Source organism: Siphateles boraxobius, unplaced genomic scaffold, assembly GCF_051911475.1.
Source record: "Siphateles boraxobius isolate OS27281-9 unplaced genomic scaffold, OSU_SipBor_1 19, whole genome shotgun sequence".
Taxonomy (NCBI): domain Eukaryota; kingdom Metazoa; phylum Chordata; class Actinopteri; order Cypriniformes; family Leuciscidae; genus Siphateles; species Siphateles boraxobius.
Genome location: NW_027508799.1, coordinates 24,119,752 through 24,141,107, shown reverse-complemented (window position 1 = coordinate 24,141,107; position 21,356 = coordinate 24,119,752). Strand labels below are relative to the sequence as shown.

Genomic DNA, 21,356 nt, shown 5'->3' with positions numbered 1-21,356 from the left:
TCAAAGTGTTTTATCTGTCAATTCATGCTGTTAAATCATATCTGTCTTCCACAGTGAATCAGCATGAATCTTTTAACAGATGTCAGCCTTAGATGCAATCTTGTTTAATAAATGTTAAGTGCTTCATAATGACGGAGGTGTTTCACTGTTGTTGTGTTTTTAGGGGAAAAAGGGTCTTAAAGGAGATCAAGGAGACAAGGTATGAATTTTCTCAGGCACATAACCGATTAGCTTGTCCTCCATGAAAAAAATCTATCACATAATTTCAGTGCTTTTGTCTAGTGCCGCTGCTGCTCTGTATTTAATCCTAATTAATATTGACATCCTACATACATTTTCAACATGTTCAAGATAATGGAATGTGAACTTAAAATAATAATAATGTGAACATATATTGTTCATTAAAGGATGCTCTCTGAAATTCTCTGGATTTTGATTGGCCAATTCTGTCATGCTTTGGTCAAATACTTTTGTATTATGATGCTTAAGTGTATATTTTACTTTTTGGCAACTTTGACAATCTACTACACTATGATAGTTTACAATCTCTTGTATCACCTGGCTCTTTCCTCTCACACAATAGAAATATTTTAATCTCAAATCAATGTCATTCCAGTTGATTTGTTTATTTGGTACACAATCATGTTATAAGTTGCATAATGTATAGGCAGCTGGTCATAAGACCTGACCACCCTCTCATGTGTATTTTGCAATAACCATCTGATTTTAGATTCATTTTTTGACACCTGACATTTGTTTTCAACTGCATAAACTACAAATGTTAAATCCTTCAATGTAATCAACAACTGCATTTATTTGACAGGGTGAACGCGGGGAAATCGGGCCAATCGGGCCTCCAGGAATTGCAGTAAGTTCATCAATTTGACCTCTTCACATGCCTGAAAAATATAAATGGAAAGGTCAGATGTGTGATGAACCAGTTAATGGATTTAAATCACTTCCCTGCACTTGAACGTTTTAAAAAAAGATTTGTTAAGTTGAATCCTTATTTGTTTGTTCGCTCTTCAAACTTTTCCACCCTGTATGGTGCTGTTGAAGTTCTATTAAAAGCAAGAATGAGCTGTAGATCTCTGGGGAAATTAAAGGAGTCGATTAAGAAATAGGAAAACCGCCTCCTCTCTGCTCTCTAGCCAGTGATGGACTCCAAAATCCACGTCAAAGCTCCAGATCCACATTATCGACCTGATTAAAAAAGGAGACACCTGGATGGAATTTCCACCTAATAATGAGAGAATTACATGTGCGAAACATTAAGAACTACTATGTTATTATATCCTTCACATGCAACCTTGTCACTGTGTCCATCTCTGGCAATTCAGACTTTCAGTTACTTTCAAATTAAACTTACGCAGTCATTATTAAACCTAAGCCCTCAGAGAGGAGATCAAGGAAACATTTCGAACAATTCGAATCCTCATTATCGCTCGGTTCTCTCAGAAACAGTGCGGCATGATAAAACGTTTGGTTTGGAGCTCTACCGCAGCTCACAGAGAACCAATACTCCTCTCAAAGCACCTGAGGTCATTCATATTTGCTGAATACTAATTTCATAATTCTTGCAATGATTAGAGGGAAAGCTTACTTTCTCTTTTTTAAACTTTAGGGCTTCCCTGGAGCTGCTGGACGAAAGGGTGATGAGGTGAATCTAAACTCTTTTCTTCATTTAATCAAATTTAATACTTCTACATTACACTGCCCAAACTATGTGGACATCCCCTTCTAAATAACAGTTTTACTTACACCCTACAATATGATCAAATATATAGCAATGTAGTCAATGACTTTTAATGTTTCAAAACCTTCATAGGATGCCATCATTTAATCGTCCCTGTAGTGTAAGTTTGTGTCCGCAATTGAAAGTGGCTTCTTCTCAAATTAAGTGTCTGTAGTAAATTAATACATGTAAATCTATGACATCAGCACTTATAGAAGTGCACAGTTAAACTGTGTGTGATTTATATTTCTCTGCTTGATTGACAGGGGCAGCGCGGTGCTCCCGGCGACCCAGCTAAAGGGGTAGAAATGATGCCTTGGCTTAGTGTTTCATCTAACACATTGTGTTTTTACTTAAAAATACACTATTGCTAATATTTCCCCTCACATTTCACAGATACTTGGTCCTCCAGGGAAAAAGGGTGCCAGGGTAAGATAATCAAAAATCAGTTTCAAATATATAAAATTTGTGAACAATTGTCTACACCAAACCTGGTCATCTTTGGGTCCCAAAAACTGTCTTGTAGTTGTTGTTTTATTGTTTTGTTTTTTGAGCTCATGACTCAAGTCAGAGATTTATTTCCCTTTGGGTTCACTTCATCTCCATTGATGAAAACAAGCAGTGCATCCAGCGCTTGAGCAACTTAAACGCCGTTAATTAGTGCCGTGAGCATCGATATGAATACAAGAGCTCCTCCAGGTCTGCGTGCATGTAAATGAACAAACAAAGCAAAAAAGCACAGTTTTATAAACTACAAAGTTTTGATGCAAGTCCCCAAACACTCTAGGGGTAAAATTTGTGATTTGCGCATTTCATTAAAGGTTTTTAGGTGATAACCCATATTGGCCAGTTGGTGATGTTTGTTGGTTGGTTTCATGTTGTTTGATATGGTCAATAGTAGAGAGATTTAAGCTAGGTTATTTTTTTCTCCCTGAACTGGATATAAAGGGGGATGTCGGACAAGTTGGGCCACTAGGACCACAAGGAATGAAAGGAGATCAGGGTGATAAAGGTGAAAAGGTAGGTGTGGGTTTGTTGTTTTGGATGTGAAAGTACAATAATTTGCATTTATTGATTAGCCTCCAATCTGAATGTACTGATTTATTGTCTTCTGGGTTTTTAAAGGGCAATCCTGGATTTGGAATCCCTGGTCAGCCTGGTCCCAAAGGAGAGAGTGGAGAAAGAGTGAGTGTTTATGAGAGGTTAGCTTTTAGAAAAGTGTTTACTTCCAACCACATGACACAATGCAGAAAACTGAAAAAAATGTCCACACACTTATTTTATTCCTTTAGATTTTATTCAACAACAACCTTTAAACAAATTGGAATATATGAAATTAACCCCAGTTATATATACTACCATTTGGGGTCGATAAGATTTTTAGCTGTTTTTGAAAAAAGTCTCTTATGCTTACAATGACTGCATTTAAACAAAAAAGCAACCCCCCAGTAAAAACAGTAATGTTGTGAAATATTATTACAATTTAAAATAGCTGTTTTCTATTTTAATGTATTTTTAAAATGTAATTTATTCCTGTGATGACAAAATAAAATTTTCAGCCTCATTACTTCAGTCCAGTGTCACATGATCCTTCAGAAATCATTCTAATATGATGATTTGTTGCACAAGAAACATTTCTTTTATATTAATATTTTTTCATTATTATTGAAAAAATTGTGCTGCTTAATATTTGTTTCTGGATTCTTTGAATATAAAGTTCAAAATAATAGAATTTTTTTAATTGACCTCTTTTGTAATATTTATATCTCTTTACTGTGATTTTTTTTATCTATTTAATGCATGAATAAAAAGTATTAATAAATAATCTTTCAGAAAGAACAATCTTACTGAAACCATCATCAGCCCACAGGAATATTGACATGATTTATTAACATCCACTACAAGGAAACTTTATCAACATGGCTTGTTTCCCACCCACATCAATCACATCTTTTGTGTTTTCTAAAACGTATATATATTGACAGATATGTTTTAGAAGACACAAAAGATTAAAAAAAAAACACTATTTAGTTTTGTCTCACTTCTTTTTTATGCACAGGGTAATGTTGGATTATCAGGGAAACCAGGGCCAAAAGTAAGTTTGTTATATGCTCTTGATTTTAATACGTGCGAAATTCTGTCAGACTACAAAAGTGATTGTGAATCATTGGCAAAGAGAATACAATATTACATGAAACCGATCAATCACATGAACACTTCCTTGGGTTGTGTCCAGGGCAATGATGGGTCCAAAGGAGAGAAAGGGGAGGTGGGTGCAGGCAACCCTGGTTTTCCAGGACTAAGAGGTAAAGATGTAAGTAAATCGAGAGCCCAGAGGGACTAATACAAGAAGTATGTGAGTGTGTCTTTGCGAGCATGTGTGTATATGCGCTTTGCATCATTGCGTTAAGGATATTAGAGATTTTGAAGGGTTATTTTGTCATAAAATCCCTATTGTTCGCTTTTTAATTAATGCTTCATTCATTCATATTTAATTACATTCTCTGCTGTCATGGATTTCAGGGTGTGCCAGGACCGAAAGGGGAGGTGGGATCAAGGGTGAGACTACACAACAAGCAGCACAGAGAAACTCACACCTTCACACACTATCATGTTTTTCTAGTATGGTGGAGACTTTCCACTGACCTCTATCGTTTTATTCTGAGCTAATGATATGTTATGTCCCCTAAATCACACATTCGCCTTTTTGCAGGTTTATTAAACTGTTTGGGTCTTTACAGTGTAGATGGTTATTTATTGTTTTTTGTTATATTTATTAACTTTTTTGTCACAGGGAGAGTCTGGTTCACCAGGAGAGCCCGGAGAGAGAGGTGTCAAGGTATTGTCTCGTCTAAACCCCTAAATCAAATTTTTTCTCATACATTCTTGATCTAATGTCTCTCTTTGTTCAAATCAGATATTCTGTATTGGCCTGTTTGTAATAATATCACCCTCCCCATATAAAATGTACACTTGTCTATATATAACACTAGTTGGTTTTGTTGCTCAAAACATTAAGCCTACCACTCACACTTCTCCTCATCTCCAATGTCAGGGTCCTCTCGGTCTTCCAGGACGACCCGGTGACCCTGGGGGAAAAGGCGAGCCTGGAAAATTAGGGTTACCAGTAGGCAGCTTCCTTTATTTTACAATTTGTATTCAGTCCTTGAACAAATGCTCTTGTGAAGCACTTTCAGAGTGCCACTGAATTATGAACCATACTAGCACAGAATAGTCAATATTATGAATGTCCATATTTTTCAGGGTCCAGAAGGACACAAAGGAGAGAGAGGCGAGCCGGTACGTGCTATTAAAAAGCAAAAGATTAACTTTATTTTGTATACTTGTTTTAAGCGGAATTCAATATTTCATTGGCTGGTCATGCTCTATGCTCGCATAACAGAATCTCAGTTTTTCTTGTCATGCTGGGGCTCTCCGGTGATAAATTAAAGAGCAGGAGTCTCCATATTAATATTGTATTCTCTGCAGGGGCTGCCGGGACCACCGGGAGATACTCAAGTGAGTTTTACTGTCCTTACTGGGTATTATAATCAAGCTATTTAACATACATGAATATTAATGTGATCATGTTGTTTTCGGTTGGTTGATTTGAAATATATGTTTGTTACACATGTCAAAAGCTGTCAAGATAGTATTGCTCTTTTTGTTTTGTCTTTAGAAGCACTGCTTCAGGTGTTTGGTCACTTTTTTTGTCATTTATTTGATTGGCATTTTCATTGTTATCTTTGTTAATACAAATTGTCAGTGACTTCAGTTTCTCATAATTCTTCTTGCCTAGTTTACCACGTCAGAAAACACCATTCTCACTAGGGCCATTAAGGTAAAGTAAGACATTTCGAAATTCATACAAATTTACATATACACAACAACAATCTAGGAACATTCAGTCAATTGTGAGTGTGTGTATTTGGTGTCTTTAAAGGGTGAACCCGGTGAGCCGGGACTCCAAGGGGAGATAGGACGTCCTGGACCACCTGTAAGTGACGTTTTCACATCCTATGTATATATTATTAAAAACAAAATGATATAGGTTACATTTTGCTTTTATTCTGTTTTAGGGTCCTGAAGGTAAACCAGGACCTCCAGGGAATTCATTGGTGAGTCACTACAGTCATAAATAAACTTAATTTCTGCATTCTTTTTGCATTTTGTCAGTTTTTCAGATGGCATGACTTTTAATTATTGGAGGATGAAAGACTTAAAAACGCATAATTTAATGAAGCTCAATTTTCTTTCTCTTCTAGTTTGGATCTAGTACAGGAAGAGATGGCCTGGATGGTCTACCAGGAAGGCCTGGATCTAAGGTTCGACTACTCCCTGTTTCAATATTTCTGAAATATAGTGACGGCGAATCATTCTCTTTCGAATGTACTGTTGTAATTATTTATAAATGATTCAGTTATAAGTAACCATGTGGTTGTGTATGCGCAGGGTGAACCAGGACAAAAAGGGGACCCAGGATCAGTGAGTAGGCCTAATAACAATTATTTTGTGATCATGTATCATGTGATTCATATTTTACATTTCAGTGACATTAACTGAATTGCAGGGTGTGCGACTGGTGTACAGTATTAAAGTGCGTCAAAATACACAATGTCTGCTAATGAGTCTGTATAGGACCCTTTTAATGTGTCATTTTGCTGAATGAAAATGGAGAATCTAGCTAAAATAGTCCAATCTGTCACGTATATGCACTTTCCTAAAGGATATCTTATGTTCTTGAAGAAAAGATTATTATAATAATTATAGTTAATGCTGTTCTGCTTGTGTGTGCGTGTGTGTGTGTGTGTGTATATGTGTGTGTGCTTGTGTGTGCGCGTATGTGCCTGTGTGATCCAAATCTCCCCAAAAAGGATTCAGTATAACATGAAATTTTTGATATTTTGGGGACAACCTTAAAACTTTTTATGTAACACTTTATTTGACAGTGTCCTTGTTACATATGTTACATGTACTTAACATAGTAATAACAGTAAATGATGCATAATTACATGCAACTAACCCCAACCCTATAGTAAGTACATGTAGTTACTTAATATTACCTGATATTACTCAGTACTTAAACACATAATTACAATGTAAGAATGACACCTTAAAATAAAGTGTAACCCTTTTATTTTTTAAACAGAAAGGAGAGAAAGGAGATGGGCGTAATGGGATTACTGGTATGCCTGGTTTACCTGGAACTCCTGTGAGTATATAGTAGTAACATTTACAGCAGATATAAACCATAATATCTCTATAATAAAGCTATTAATTTTCTTTATTTTCTTATGTTCTTTTCTCTCGTCTTTTAGGGCAAACCTGGTGTTGATGGGAAACGTGGAGTAGCCGGAAAAGATGTACGGTTTATATATTGTTGTAGCTCTAAATGCTTTTGTTAAAAACTTTTTTCCTTTAATAAAACTAAACCATTTTTTTCCCCCAGGGAGAACAAGGTTCAAAGGGTGATGAAGGAACAAAGGTGGGAGAACAGACTGATATAAACTATTCCATTGTTCCATTATCCCATTAAACCCTATTTAAGTTTAAATGTATTTGGCTAACATCATTTTTTATTTTAATGCATAGGGTGAAAAGGGTGAACCTGGTGCAAATGTAAGATATCCAAAATCAACCGTTTTTAGCAATCTTTGATATAATTAAATGGTTTGTTTATATCTATTATATGTTATGTATTTTTGACATTTTAACTGCTTTAGGGAAATGAAGGCCAAAAAGGAGAGCAAGGATCTCCAGGATTGCCAGGTCCTCCCATTGTTCTCCAAGAGGTAAAAGTGTGTTTTGTTTAAGTGTAGACAACATTGTATTTGTAGCCATTACTGTTGCTAAATTATATAATTTTTTTTTCACAGGGTATGTCTATTGAGGAGATTAAAAAAGCATTTCCAATACCAATGGGTCCCCCTGGTGCGGCGGTGAGTGTCTCACATTGATAGCCTTGTGAATACCAGCTGCTTTACCAAATAATCAACACATATATCAGAACACGTGACTGCAGACCATTCAGACATTTGGATGCAAAGACTTTGAGGCTTTTATGTTTTTGAAAATCATGAGTTTGAGGTACTTTTTAGCCCTTACGTGTGTTTCTGTGTGTAGGGTCCTCCTGGGATGAAGGTAAAGTATAAATTGCCAAAAATCCTTGAAGAAATTAAAAGATTCTGAGGCGATATCTAATTTTTCTCTTTTGGTTGGCAGGGAGAGAAAGGAGAGATGGGTTTGAAAGGAGAGCAGGTACCAAACCTTCTACATCTCACTGATTGCATTGAAGTTATCCTTTCATGTCTATGTTGCAGAAGGTATGATAGTGGGCACTGTATTATTTAACAGGGTGATGATGGTCCACCTGGGAGAGCTGTTGAAATGAAGGTCTTCTCAATGCCTGTACATAATTTAATTCATTACAAAAACTGTTTTTACGTGGTGTAAACATATTGTTTTGTTCTATTTCAGGACATTGAAGGCTTGTTTGATTCATATGGCATTAAAGTAAGTGTGCTGTATTTAAACAGCTGGATTTTAACCCTGCAGGAATTTTGAAAGCACAGTGTTTGATTTTCTTACATAAATGGACTTCATTACTAATTTAAAAACACATTTTTAAAAATAGTATTTGGGGGATGAGGGTTCTTTTAGGAATGATGCCTGGAAGTAATGCTATGAAAATATATAAATAAAATGTTTTTTTTATATGTAAATATTTGTAGCTAGATTGAGTGACTGTCTATTTTTACTGATATCAAAATGATAAATGACACTATATATTGGTGCAATAGGTGTTTTACTAACTAATAACAAAATCTAATATAATTAGCCCCTAGATTAACCTTTACCTTTACTAGTTTTGATCAAATATTAAGCTTTAATATTAAAATTAATATATAAGATTTACTATTTCATATTGATATTAAGCTTTTAGTATCACTACTGAAAACATGCTTTATAAACAAAATATAAATAATTGTAAAACATTATGAATATGATAACTGCAATATTCTCAATGGAGGCTGCATTCATTACAGCCAAGTCATCCATTAAATGACTTTTTTGTTTTGAAAATCAAGTTACTCATTAACAAATTTGAATAGGCCAGAAAGGATTTTAAGCTTTTTACTGGTTTCTAAAAGTCATTCCTACATTATCAAACATTTTATTGTCATCTTATTCTTTATTTATTTATTTGAATTCTAGCATTTTTGACTTGCTTTACACTACAATAAAACAGTACCGCATTTACAATAAATAAAAACACACTTCCCAGCTCTCGCTGCTGAAGGCCTTGATTGACAGGCTGCTTCAGGATGGAATGGAGGAGCTTCTTCATGAGATCAGCACCAGCAGAAGAGTGAAAGGAGACAGACAGGAGCCTGACTCCAACGTCATCACCGAATACACCGTGAGTAGCCTCCTAAACATACAAAACATCTCAGGAAAACGAATTACTATAACAATAATACAAACACTGTGACTTCTAGTCAGATTTACCATGCATACCTACCATTAGAAATAATGTTATGGCTATATTAAGCTTATTGAATAATGAGAGCTCACTCTAATTCACAGAGCTCAGTAAAATACAGTCACCCACAAGAGATATTACCTGATACGGATTTGATTGAGGAAGAGTCTGACCTTGAAGAGGGGCAGATACCTGAACCCAGTCCTGTAAGAAAACATTTGTTACTTTGTCAGTATTTACAGCACTGTTATTCATAATCCATTTCTAACCTAACATCAACACTTTGTTTTTTCAGATTTAGGCCTATACTTGATTGATTTGCTCTGATGTAATGTTGCTTTTTCAAGGAGTAATATCATATTGTCCCCCTCATGTGCTGATTGAGTTCAAGATAATTTACACATTTAAACATTTAATGAAAGCATTACTTTTGTTGTTGTTGTTTTTAATGTGGCTTGTGTTGTCTTTTAAGGAACCCGCAGCTGAAACAGAGGTGGGTCCAACCCTTTGGACCATCTCTACTATTTACAAAAAGACTGACCTCAGTAAAACAAAGGACAAGCTGGTAGATGTCGAAGAAAAGAAACTCTTGAAAACCAACTTCAGTGATGTAACACCTTTGAAATTTCTCCAAACCAACACTTCCTCCGAGAGGGTATGTTCAGTAGTGATATTAAATGTTCATTAGAGTGTGATGTTATTGTCGTTTATAGATAAAATTTACTCCATCTAAAGGATAATGTCAAACATATCCCTCAGCTCTTGAGCATTTATACATTTTAAATCAATCAGAGCTCATCAATTAAATTAAAATGTGCTGTATTTAGAACGTTAAAATGATTGGATTTTGATTTGGAATGTCTTTTTTCTGATTTACTTTTACATAATACCATTGAATGGCATCTTTTAAAACAAGTTTCTATCCTTAAATCGATTTATTTTTTGACAGCTGAGTTCTGGGAAGGTAGAGGTAAGTATGGAGACAGTTTTCCACAGCCAAGAGGACACAGGGAAAAAATCATCTGGAGAGAAGAAGAAAGGCAGAGAGAGGGGGAAGGTAAAGTTATCTCAATGTGTTATAAATGATTTTCAGTCACAGTTCTATGTTGTACTTACTGTAAATTGACAGGACATCACTTAATAAAGTCAAATTAGCCATAAACATGTTTTGGCTATTAACCCTGTAATGCCTGACATGTGAAATAATGAGAGAAAATCTAATAATAATACTAATAATAATAATAATAATAATAATTAGAGAAAATCTAAACAAAAAGTCTACAAAAAATGTTTTGTATATGTGTTTTTGGTTGAGTGTCATATTTGATACTCAGTCTTTCATGGCTCATATTGTATGATATTTGTGTATCAAATATGATACAGGCTTTATAGGGTTAAACAGACAAGTATCTTTATACTGGTGAAATTTTTAATCTATGCAGTAATAGTAAAAGCCTAACCAGATATAACTAGAACTAAACATTACAATAAATATAATAAAAAATCATGGCTGCTAACCTCTTAAGTGTCTCTAAATATTTCTGATGATTGTTATTTAAAGCCTTCTTATGAATTATGATGCTTCTCAACTGATAAACTCTCAACCAGGGCAAAGGAAATAAAGGACGGCAAAAACGGCAAAGGAAACGTTTGGTAAATGTTTCATCATCGCATCTAACCTGACATGCACACATCATTCACATCTAAAGGAGCTTAACAGTGCTAAATAGTGGCCTTTTTTCGTTTTACGTTGAACTTTATTTTTGTGATTACTTAAATGTTCTGATATGCTAGAGATAGCAAATACAAATGTTTTTCAATTTTTTTTACAAACTTGCATTCTTATGCTTAAATGCTTGTAATTTGTTTTATATAAACTTGTCTAAATATGCCTAAATATTTCATTGAAAAAGCATAAACCCTAAATACATTTTAAACATCGAACATTAAATGCACCTGTGGTCATAATGCATTAATAATTTAACAAATATACTTGAAATTTCACTAATCACCGAGTATTACTATTTCAACTAAAAGAATAATGAAAATATGGCTTTAATGGAATTTAAATTTTTGGGTGGTTTATAACGACTTAAATTTTCCACAAAGCATGATTACCAATATTGATATTTCGTTTAGTCTGTTATGTGTAAAACTAGCCTCCTAATATGTAAATGTGTTACTAATCTATTCTCTCTCAGTTTTGTTTGTTAGTTTGTTTGTTCATTAGCATCAAAACAAACCTATTTAGCTGATCATGTTCTATATTCATCATTGGAAGGCAGAAATCATTTCTCTTTCTATGTTAAATTACAGGAAGACCAAGACAACATGGAAGAGGAGGTTGAGGAAGCATCATATGATGATGAGGAATACAGTCTTGAATACGAGGTAAGTCAATGAAGTAGGCTTTATAGGGTTAAACAAGCAAATGCATGATCATACAGTATGATGTGAAATCTAATGTTAGACACCTTGATGAAGTCAAATACACTGATGTGATTCATAAACTCAGAAGATATTACACAGTACATCAGATTTGATCTATAACGTGTCTGTTAGTATTCACACATGCATAATTAGCTGAATGGGACCTGACATATCAGCCTACACTAATAAGTTTACCTCATATCTCCTTCACCCACACCCACACTGAAGAGTCCAATCATAAAGTTCACATCGCAATTTAAAAGACTTTAATATATTACACCCACTCCCCAACCTAAATAAGAAACCATAATCACAACATTTCTAATTAATGTTGATTAATTATTCTCATAATCTCTCATCTTTCAGTTTATGTCTTCATTCAAATGGTAGGCATTTTTCATGAACTTTTCACGTTGACTTTTAAATGTTTTGTGTGTATCATGTCAGGACGAGCTGCCCACAAAAGAGCCTTTTCCCTCTCGAGAGGAGGAGGACGGAGGGGAGGAGGTGAGCGTTATCAAAACCAAACCAAATCAAATCACAATGTACTCGGAAATTTACAAATTTACAATGGAAAGCGCTATTGAAGACACAGTCACAATTTAGATAAATGCATGTTACAGTGCAATTCTTTTTCCTCAATATACGGTTGTACGTTTTTTTCCTCAGCTAAAATTCTCAGCAACAACAGCTTTATACACACAAGAATATGAGGTAAGAGTCTCTGCTTAACCTTTCTTTTTAATACTATTAATCAATTAAAATGTCAATGGTTGCATAGGAACAGGGCATTTTATGATGTTCCAAAAATGTTCAAAATGCACACAGGGGGAGACAGAAACATCCTCTCGGATTACACAGTCTCCAGAGGAGATCAGACTGGTAAGAGTATACACTACCTTTCAAAAGATTTATTATGTTTCTGAAAGAAGTCTCTAATGCTCACCAAGGCTGCATTTATTTGATGCAAATAAAAAAATACAGAAAATTGCAATATTGTGAAATATTACCATTTAAAATAACTGATGCATTTTAATATATTTTAAATATAATTTATTCGACAGCAAAGCTGAATTTTCAGCATCATTTCAGCAATACAGTTTTCGGTGTCACATGATCCTTCAGAAATCATTCTAACATGCTGATTTGCTGCTCAAGAAACATTGCTTATTATTATAAATGTTCAAAACAGTTGTGCTGCTTAATATTTGTGAGAACTGGAATACATTTTGAACAGTAGTGAATACATATTTTAAATAGACACTTTTTAAGGATCATTTTAATTTACTGTAATTTAACTTATAATTTCCGAATGAAAAACATGAACCATCATTTATCCCCTTTGCACAGTATGGCTTGCAACAAGTTTGATTGATAGAAAAATGTCCTCTCAATTTGTTTCAGACGGCTCACACAACACCAGCGAGTCCCCTGCTTTCATCAAGAGTAACAGAGCAGGTACTTGTTCGCATTTCAGCATCTTAATGTATATGATATACACATACACTTATTTTTTTGTGCTTCACAGAAGCCACCTGAAACCAGATTATTATCAGTGATAAATACAACACAAACTGCAGAGGAGGTAAAAGTTTGTCTGTGATTTTGCTTTCTTTCCTCCTTCTGTTTTTTTCCTTTTTGCTCTGTTTTATTCCACAGCTCAGTCTTGCATGACGGCTTGTGTTTGAAGCATGAACTAACTACAGCTTTGGGAATCTTTCCTTTAGCATGTTTGTTGGACACTTTAGCTTATTGCAACTGATGAATACATTTGAGTTTAGCATGCACTTTTAATTAGCATGCAATTAAAATGCCTCTTTATTTTTTGCATGACAAAATCAAAGAATTTCACCAGTGCAAACAATATTTTGCGTAAGTTCATATGCATTTTAAACAGTCAACTTCAATGTATAAGTATAAAGTGTGAGTTTCAAGAACATAAAAAATGTATATATAAATGAAATATCATGAAGTAACACACTGACATCCAAGCATGATTCCTCTGGTTTGTGTACTTGCAGAATGAAACATTAAACACGCTTCATAGTCGCTTTTACAGATTAGCTACAGGTTTTCTTTAATATATTTATTTTCTTAACACAGGAGCTCCCCTAAAATCTGTAAGAGAGACATTCAGGTGTGTAGAAACTGTGAAGGGTAAAAGAGGGGGAGGATCTCACTGCCCGGCATTACTTTGGGAGAGCCTCCTGTCCCGTCGCACAATGATGATGTCATTCATCCATGCTGCCTCCACCGCGTCTAGCGGTCAGTGCGCTGCAGTGCCTTTGATAGATTGAGAAGAACCACCAGCACTCTCTGAAGAGATACCAGCCCAGTATAAACATCTTTACTGAACAAACACATGCTAAATCATTCATATAATTCATATAAATATGACAACACAAAACGCTGTCTTATAGTTGTTTTAATAACTTGCTTAGAGTTTCAAATCATTTGTCCTGTCAGCTCATGCAACATCGATTTGTTCATCAGTTCCTTATTTATTGATAAGACTGAAAAAGGATTGTATTTTTTTTTTTTTTTTGCATATTTACTTTTTCCATTTGCGGTAACATGATGTGCTACCTGTTTTCACTGGTGAAATTCAAAGACATATTGCTTTTCTTTTTGTATTTAATCTGTTTGTGCATGTCTGTCAGTAAATGTGTTCTTCCTAAACCAGTCTTAACCTGTTTCTGAGTCTTTATTGTGTGTTATGTGTGTCTTTAATTCTTTTCACAATCATGAAAAATGTTTGCTTCATAACATTTTTAAATAAAGTGGTCCACTATATTGGTACCATATCAGTTATTGGCCGATATTATAGGTTTTATTTAATTTATCGCTATCAGTTTATATTCTACGTCATTGTGCATGCTCATTTCCCATTTTGTTCCCAGATTTCCTTTGCCGCCATCTAAGTTAATCTTTTAAAACAATATTAATTTAATAACACTGTTAAATGTAATTTCAAAGTGAATATACATTTTTTCATACACTCAGAAAAAAGGAACTAAAGCTGTCAGTGAGTTGACACCCTTTCGAAAGCTACCTTTGTACCTTATTTACACCTCAAGGGGACATATTAGTACCTAAAGTGTACTTATTAATGCATGAATTGTATATTTTTTTCTGAAAGTGTACAGTACATTATCATGTTATGGTGCCTAAACACACATGTAGCGTTTAAAGCAATTGATTTAGTAAGTAAATATAGTAAAGTAGTGGAGTAAATGTACATGAGTAAGAGAAAGATGTTAATAAGACTGTTTGGGTGTAAACAGGGGTACTTGTCCCACAATAGTGGCCTGGAAAGGGCAAGATCTAAAGTGAAGAGGAGCGCCCCCTCGCCTGAGTACATGGTAAAACGACTTGTTCATAACAGTCTGGCTAATGTTTCGTTAGTAGAATTTCAATTTGTACATAGTATAAGCATCTTAATGAAGCACAAATCAAGTGTGTCATCTGTAGGCATACATGCCTGGAACGCCAGGAGGACAAAACCGTTACAGACAAGGATATAAGGTGATGCGCTTCTGATTTGATAAGCTCATTATGGAGAGCTGCAGATGTGATTGCATGATGTAATGGAGGGAAGAAAGTAAAATTGTGTTATCTCATCTTCTTTTAGCGTTCCACCTCTGGAGCAGGAGGCAAAAAAAAGCTAAATGTGAGTGAGTTTAGTCTACCTAAAAGAAATCTTCTATAATAGAAGTGAACTCAGAAATGCCATCCAAGGAGTTTTTCTTAGATTTGTAATTAAACTTTAAGAATATTCTTAAATTGAATCAATGAAATAAAATAAAAAAAATCATTTAAATAGAGGAATAAAATCTCGGCATCACAAAATTATAACCACATTAATTATTGTAGTTATTTGAACTGTTAGACACATAAATACTGTTATTATTTTAATAGAAAACTGTGTTGAGATGCATTATATGTTCCTGAAAGTTGTTCAATTTTGGAATAGTAAGTAAACAAAAAAAATACTGTGATCAAATAAATGTTTGATTATTTTTTTATTGATTATTTACTTATCATTTTTACAGTCCAAGAAAAAGGGATCTAATAGCATGATATAAAGTTCTCACACTTTATTTTTCTGTCACTTTTGTAGAAAAAGAAGCAAGAAAACAAAGACACTGAGCTTGTTGCAGAGATGTACAAGGAAAGAGGGAGGGAAGAAGAGGGCGAGAGAGAAGACGAGGTCTATCTTAAGAACAAGGAAAGAATGATTGAAGAGGAAACTGAGGCACAGTGGGACATGGAGGAAGAGGATGGTGCGACTGAGACCAAAGAATACAGTTCAGGTGATGGTGATAAGGAGACAGGCAGCAAGGAGATAGAGGAAGAATTTGAGCTAGAGAGGGAGAGAGAAAGACAGGAAATGGAAAAAGAAAGGATGGAGCTGGAACGAGAAAGGGCAGAAGAACTTGAAAGGGAGAGAGAGCTAGAGAGAGAGACAGAGCTAGAGAGGGAGACAGAGATGGAGCAAGGGGAAAATGAGGAGAGAGAGAGACAGTTACAGAGACAAAGAATGGAGTGGGAGAGACAAAGAGAAAAGATGGAGAGAGAGAGGATGGGAGAGACAAACGGAGAGGAAGACATGGGGCCCTGTATTTCACACTGTGATTATCTGAAGGTAAGAATATGCTTTAAAATTACAGTTTTCAACAAAAATGCAAATATTCCACATATCCACAACATATACAAAAGAATACAATATCTATTACCTTTAAGCTAATGGAAAACCATATATAATTATAAAATATATGTTTTTAAATATATAAATAAACATTATATTATATTATTTTTGGAACCCTAACTTGTTTACTGTAATATGGTGTATGTGCGTTTTTCCTCGAATGAACAGGGACCTCCTGGTGAAAACGGAAAACCAGGCCCTAAGGTCAGGCAAGCTTTTCCATTCTAAGTCAGAACGATCTGTCCTTAGTAATAAGCATGACAGTCCCATCCTAATAAATAATGTTATTTGAGCAATGTTCTCGTCGGCTCTTATTACTGAATAAGCTTTGTGTGTTCTCAAACCAAAGTCTGTTAGATAATCATCCCTGCTTCCTGATTGGTCTGCACCCCACCCACACACACACATGACATCCCCCGCCTCCTCATTCACAATGTTGAAATGATTACTGTCAATCAAACCTGGTGGGTGGAATTTCAGTAGTCCCCTTATGCTTGCTTTGATGCCCCAAGAGCTTTATTTTTACTCCTGCGAGCCTGAAATGGATTTAATTAGTCTTTGTTAATATTGTAGAGCTGATGGAGAACTTCTTAGCTCTTTGTTATTTGCCCTGTAAAAATTGTGGTTGTGAGTGGCTGATTGTGATTTGTGAATTTGCACAGGGGGAGATTGGAGAAAAAGGCCAGAAGGTACACTAATTTTCAGCCTGGTGTCAATAACTGTTTATCCAATAATGCTTTAGGCTCCTATGGTTTGTTTATGTGTTCTGTTTCAGGGAGAACCTGGAACTGGTCACCGTGGGCCAATTGGTCAGGCCGGTCCACCGGGACAAAAGGTGTGTCCTTTATCAATACTGTGGAATTAACTGTCATTCCCAGTTGGGCTGTTTAATGGTTGACATACAGGATAGAATACCAACATAAACCCAAACACAGCCAATAATAGACGTCTTGTTGCTGATGTTGTGTTATGTGCTTAGGGTGAGCCTGGCGAACCAGGACCGACTGGAGCACAGGGCATTCAGGGTATCCGTGGCAATCCTGGCATCCCTGGGTCACCAGGTCAAAGAGGTCAGCCGGGTGACCCTGGAGAGCCAGGTAGAAAGGTAATGATCAACCCATTCTATATGTTAAATAATTTCCTTATTGTTATGACTATGTTGATTTAATCACATTTTGCTATTTGAAAGCGAAAAATGAACTAATGAATGAATTGTTTATTTTTTTGAATGTTTTTACAGGGTGATAGAGGGAGACGAGGAAAGAATGGGTCACCTGGCACTCCAGGTGCAATTGGTCCTCTTGGACAGCAGGTACCACTGCTGCATTTACTCTGTATTTCAATACATTTACTCTGGATTTTAATTCATAGTGTGAAAATTGAAGGGCTAGAATGAACTGAGAACTTGCTGGTCTTTTTACAGGGTCCTCCTGGCCTCTCCGGGGTTAAAGGTGAAAAGGTAAGTCATTGCATGTTATGTTGATGCTCAACATGAACAGGTAAGGTTGAAATACCCCACAAACAGACATAAACAAAAACATTTATGAAAAGTTTTATCTGCTATCACCAGGGAGACACTATCCCAGGGGAACCAGGTGACAGGGGAATTTCCGGGCTCCCAGGTCGCCGGGTAATATTATGATAAATGTTCCTTCAGATAGATTGTAGGTGTAATGTTTATTATGTAATAGCATATTAGTTTATTGTCACTATGGATGTAAATAAATGAGAAATTATAAAACCTAGTGTTGAAAACAGTTGCATGTTTTTTATTTCTCTGCGTCCTCTAAATGTTTATTAATAATTTCTCATTATTACAAGGGAGCCAAAGGCACTATCGGTGTTAGAGGGCCTCCGGGTCTCATGGTGAGTGATGTATCATTCTGTTGACAATATTTTGTAAGCAGATTAAATGCAGACCCATTTCAAGTGTATGGGCAGATCCGTTTGTTCGTTCGTTCATTTCGTTCATTCATTCATTCATTCATTCATCAGGTACATCAGAAAAAGTAGGCAGCCTATCACATGGAACTTCCTCTTCCTTATATTGATTGATTTGTTAACTGATCTGTATTGGAGTTTGTGAATAACATTTTCCACATTTTAGTAATAAAGAATCTCTTCCTATCAACCTCTCATGTTAGTAGGGCATGACAGCAACAGCCCGAGTGTCACACTCTCACATCTCTGTTTCTTTGCATCTGCTTTCACTGTCTTGGGGAAAAATATCACCAATATCTCCTCGTAGTCCTGTCCTCTCTTCAACTGTACTATCTGAAAAATGCAAAAGTGACCCAAAATAAACATTTTGATACACAATACCTGACAAAACTTGAAATGATCAAAGGGCGGCAGCTGGCGTGATTCTGTACAATGTGTTAAGTTCTTGTGACCTTTCTCTTTAATTAAGGGTCCCAAAGGCCTGACTGGTGTGAAAGGAGAAAAGGTGAGTTTCCATTTTTAACCCATCTTGGTTTAAATTCTGAGTTTTAAGTGCAATGTAATGGAGTGCAGCAGAGCAGCATCAAGAATATTCTATTCCCTTTCTAACTATTGGGGAGGACTTGTCCCCCTCAATGTCTATGGTGGTTATGGCCAAGCGTTGAAGGGCTTTAAATGTTAATAGCCAAGCCAACTCTGACAGGGTCATTCTCTGTAGCTCAAAGATTTATAGGCCGCTCTGACAGCGCTACTGTTTTCACAGCGCCTCTCTTCTCTCTGTATTGACTTGCCAGTGCCTTCTCTTCAACTCTTTCTCTGCTCAAGCCAATCTTTGTATGTTTGAAACTGCTGTGAACAGCACTTTCTTCTCACAGACATACACACTCACACCAGCGTCACTATCTGCGTCAGTTGAGAATAAAACCGGTTTTATTTTCTTCAGCGTATGACAGGTTCAGATTTACAACAGTGTTTGTAGAAATCTTTACCAGACCATATGACGTACCATTTTAGACTCAATTGTTTAGAATATAAACCAGACAAAATTAACAAAGACAAAACTTTTTGACTGACAGGGTGACAAAGGTGTGACTGGTCACAGAGGAGACAAGGTAAGGACAGCATAAAAGCATACCTGGATGGCGTTTATTTAGATTTATTTACCAACTACCTTATTGTTTTCCTGTTTTTGAAGGGTAGCCCTCTCTCCATGCCAGGACCCAGAGGATATAAGGGTCTAAAAGGAGAGACGGTAATATTTATGTATAAGTTCACTAATGTTTCCTAAAAAGGATACTTGAATCATAATTGACTGTGCAAACTCATAACACTTCAAAACACTTGTGAGCCATTTGATTTTTTTTTCTCAATAAGGTTTCATTTGTTAACGTTACATGAACTAACAATGATCAATACTTTATACAGAATTTATTTATCTTAGCTTATGTATAACTCAACATTTAAGACATTTTTAAAGTCAAAATATGTATCTGTTAACACTATACACAGTGAATATTTTATTAATTAACATTAACAAAGGTTAATCAAATCTGTAAAAATATATTGCTCATTGTTAGTTCATGTTCATTAACTAATGTTAAAAAATGAGACTTTAATGTAAACTGTTACCTTTTTGAAGTAGAAAGGACAAATACAGGTCAATGTATATTGATATGTACGTCAATGTGCAGTATGTCTGAATTTTATATGGCAGGGTGAACGTGGGCTTCCAGGATTTGACGGAGATAAAGGAGAGAAGGGTGAAGATGGTCCACCTGGTGCGAAGGTATTTTACACACCGTACTGAGTGAAATATACATTACTTTTCAAATGTTTGGGGTCATGATTTGTGAAGGATCATGTGTCTGGAGTAATAGCTGCTGAAAATTCAGCTTTGCCATCAATGATGAATTGATTGAGGAATGAATTAAATTTTAAAATATTAAAATTGGAAACAGTTATTTTAAATTGTAATATTTCACAGTATCACTGTTTTACGGTATTAAAATAAGTGAATCCTTGGTGAGCATAAGAGACTTCTTATTGAACAGTAACGGAACAGTAACGGATGATACCTGTAGAGATACATGTGCATGGACCATGTAAAGTGATTTTCCAATGCTTGTTATATATAATTTCAGGGACTGAAGGGTGAGGCTGGTACCAAAGGAGGCATGGGGACTTTTGGCGCACGCGGCCCAGTAGGACAAAAGGTCAGAATTAGCACTACTATGAAGTTTTTGCACTATATTGCTATATAAAACTGCATTTTTAGAATGGGTTATATTGCTTTGTTAAATGTTTTTTACTGTGGAAAGTAAACATTTTTCCTTAGGGAGATCCAGGGGAGCCCGGCGCCAATGGAGAAAAGGTAGCATAAGTGGTTGTGGTTGTTTCATTAATTTGAGATGTTTGCATTTTTAAGGATTATACTTCTATAAAACATACTGATTGGCTGAGATTTGTTACAGGGTCGAAATGGAGAACATGGATTGGATGGTGAAAAAGGTGATAAGGGAGACATGGGCCTGCAGGGCAAAAAGGGGGATCAGGTGAGAATATGAACCATCTGAATAAAATATTAATTATGAAGAAAATCCTCTGAGCAGCAGAGGCAACTGAGAGGGACAACACTGTTCCTTAACCTTTCTCACTAACTGCATTATTTATATGAATGATTAAATATTTAAGTAGGTTGTCCTTGTTTTTTTTTTGTTTTTTTTTTTTAAGATCACACACTTTATTAAGGGATAGCCTATAGACTGCAACCACAATGTTTTTTTTGTGTTCAGGGTGAGACAGGTGAGCCTGGTTTACCTGGAGATACAGGAATTAAAGGAGAGAAGGTAAGAATTGTCCATCTGAACTTATTTATTAAGTTTTTGTGTTCTCACCTGTCTGTAACCATTGCGTTTGTTCTCCTGCAGGGCTTCAGAGGTTTCCCTGGCCGAATAGGGAATCCAGGACTGGATGGAGAACAGGTGTTTTTGTCTACATTTCATCTTAAATAAAACACTAGATAAAATTAACCACATTAACCACATTTCTTTTGACTTTAA

The 21,356-nt window shown here is 35.5% G+C and overlaps 1 protein-coding gene across 5 annotated transcripts in view; it reads left to right on the top strand.

Annotated features, from left to right (window-relative positions):
• col7a1l (collagen type VII alpha 1-like) overlaps positions 1-21,356 on the top strand; it is a 63,369-nt gene that overhangs the window by 35,516 nt on the left and 6,497 nt on the right. Inside the window, exons 41-101 of one of the 5 annotated variants that reach the window (XM_077234425.1) lie at positions 164-199; positions 824-868; positions 1,625-1,660; positions 2,002-2,037; positions 2,132-2,164; positions 2,684-2,755; positions 2,861-2,920; positions 3,795-3,830; positions 3,972-4,049; positions 4,259-4,294; positions 4,530-4,574; positions 4,791-4,862; positions 5,000-5,035; positions 5,225-5,254; positions 5,535-5,576; positions 5,679-5,732; positions 5,815-5,853; positions 6,001-6,060; positions 6,188-6,220; positions 6,885-6,947; positions 7,054-7,098; positions 7,185-7,220; positions 7,328-7,354; positions 7,459-7,527; positions 7,612-7,674; positions 7,859-7,876; positions 7,958-7,993; positions 8,090-8,128; positions 8,213-8,248; positions 9,021-9,155; positions 9,323-9,424; positions 9,691-9,873; positions 10,168-10,275; positions 10,827-10,871; positions 11,535-11,609; positions 12,096-12,155; positions 12,318-12,362; positions 12,477-12,530; positions 13,053-13,106; positions 13,177-13,233; positions 14,933-15,010; positions 15,120-15,173; positions 15,280-15,318; positions 15,769-16,293; positions 16,525-16,560; positions 17,019-17,045; positions 17,132-17,191; positions 17,336-17,461; positions 17,597-17,668; positions 17,780-17,815; positions 17,927-17,986; positions 18,178-18,222; positions 18,767-18,802; positions 19,374-19,409; positions 19,493-19,549; positions 20,012-20,083; positions 20,439-20,510; positions 20,633-20,668; positions 20,769-20,849; positions 21,090-21,143; positions 21,225-21,278. In XM_077234425.1, coding sequence (XP_077090540.1) covers positions 164-199; positions 824-868; positions 1,625-1,660; positions 2,002-2,037; positions 2,132-2,164; positions 2,684-2,755; positions 2,861-2,920; positions 3,795-3,830; positions 3,972-4,049; positions 4,259-4,294; positions 4,530-4,574; positions 4,791-4,862; positions 5,000-5,035; positions 5,225-5,254; positions 5,535-5,576; positions 5,679-5,732; positions 5,815-5,853; positions 6,001-6,060; positions 6,188-6,220; positions 6,885-6,947; positions 7,054-7,098; positions 7,185-7,220; positions 7,328-7,354; positions 7,459-7,527; positions 7,612-7,674; positions 7,859-7,876; positions 7,958-7,993; positions 8,090-8,128; positions 8,213-8,248; positions 9,021-9,155; positions 9,323-9,424; positions 9,691-9,873; positions 10,168-10,275; positions 10,827-10,871; positions 11,535-11,609; positions 12,096-12,155; positions 12,318-12,362; positions 12,477-12,530; positions 13,053-13,106; positions 13,177-13,233; positions 14,933-15,010; positions 15,120-15,173; positions 15,280-15,318; positions 15,769-16,293; positions 16,525-16,560; positions 17,019-17,045; positions 17,132-17,191; positions 17,336-17,461; positions 17,597-17,668; positions 17,780-17,815; positions 17,927-17,986; positions 18,178-18,222; positions 18,767-18,802; positions 19,374-19,409; positions 19,493-19,549; positions 20,012-20,083; positions 20,439-20,510; positions 20,633-20,668; positions 20,769-20,849; positions 21,090-21,143; positions 21,225-21,278 — 3,885 coding nt within the window. Of the gene's footprint in view, positions 1-163; positions 200-823; positions 869-1,624; positions 1,661-2,001; positions 2,038-2,131; positions 2,165-2,683; positions 2,756-2,860; positions 2,921-3,794; positions 3,831-3,971; positions 4,050-4,258; positions 4,295-4,529; positions 4,575-4,790; positions 4,863-4,999; positions 5,036-5,224; positions 5,255-5,534; positions 5,577-5,678; positions 5,733-5,814; positions 5,854-6,000; positions 6,061-6,187; positions 6,221-6,884; positions 6,948-7,053; positions 7,099-7,184; positions 7,221-7,327; positions 7,355-7,458; positions 7,528-7,611; positions 7,675-7,858; positions 7,877-7,957; positions 7,994-8,089; positions 8,129-8,212; positions 8,249-9,020; positions 9,156-9,322; positions 9,425-9,690; positions 9,874-10,167; positions 10,276-10,826; positions 10,872-11,534; positions 11,610-12,095; positions 12,156-12,317; positions 12,363-12,476; positions 12,531-13,052; positions 13,107-13,176; positions 13,234-14,932; positions 15,011-15,119; positions 15,174-15,279; positions 15,319-15,768; positions 16,294-16,524; positions 16,566-16,705; positions 16,819-17,018; positions 17,046-17,131; positions 17,192-17,335; positions 17,462-17,596; positions 17,669-17,779; positions 17,816-17,926; positions 17,987-18,177; positions 18,223-18,766; positions 18,803-19,373; positions 19,410-19,492; positions 19,550-20,011; positions 20,084-20,438; positions 20,511-20,632; positions 20,669-20,768; positions 20,850-21,089; positions 21,144-21,224; positions 21,279-21,356 lie in introns of those variants that run through there. The other 4 variants (XR_013205265.1, XR_013205267.1, XR_013205268.1 and 1 more) reach the window with 4 other exon arrangements.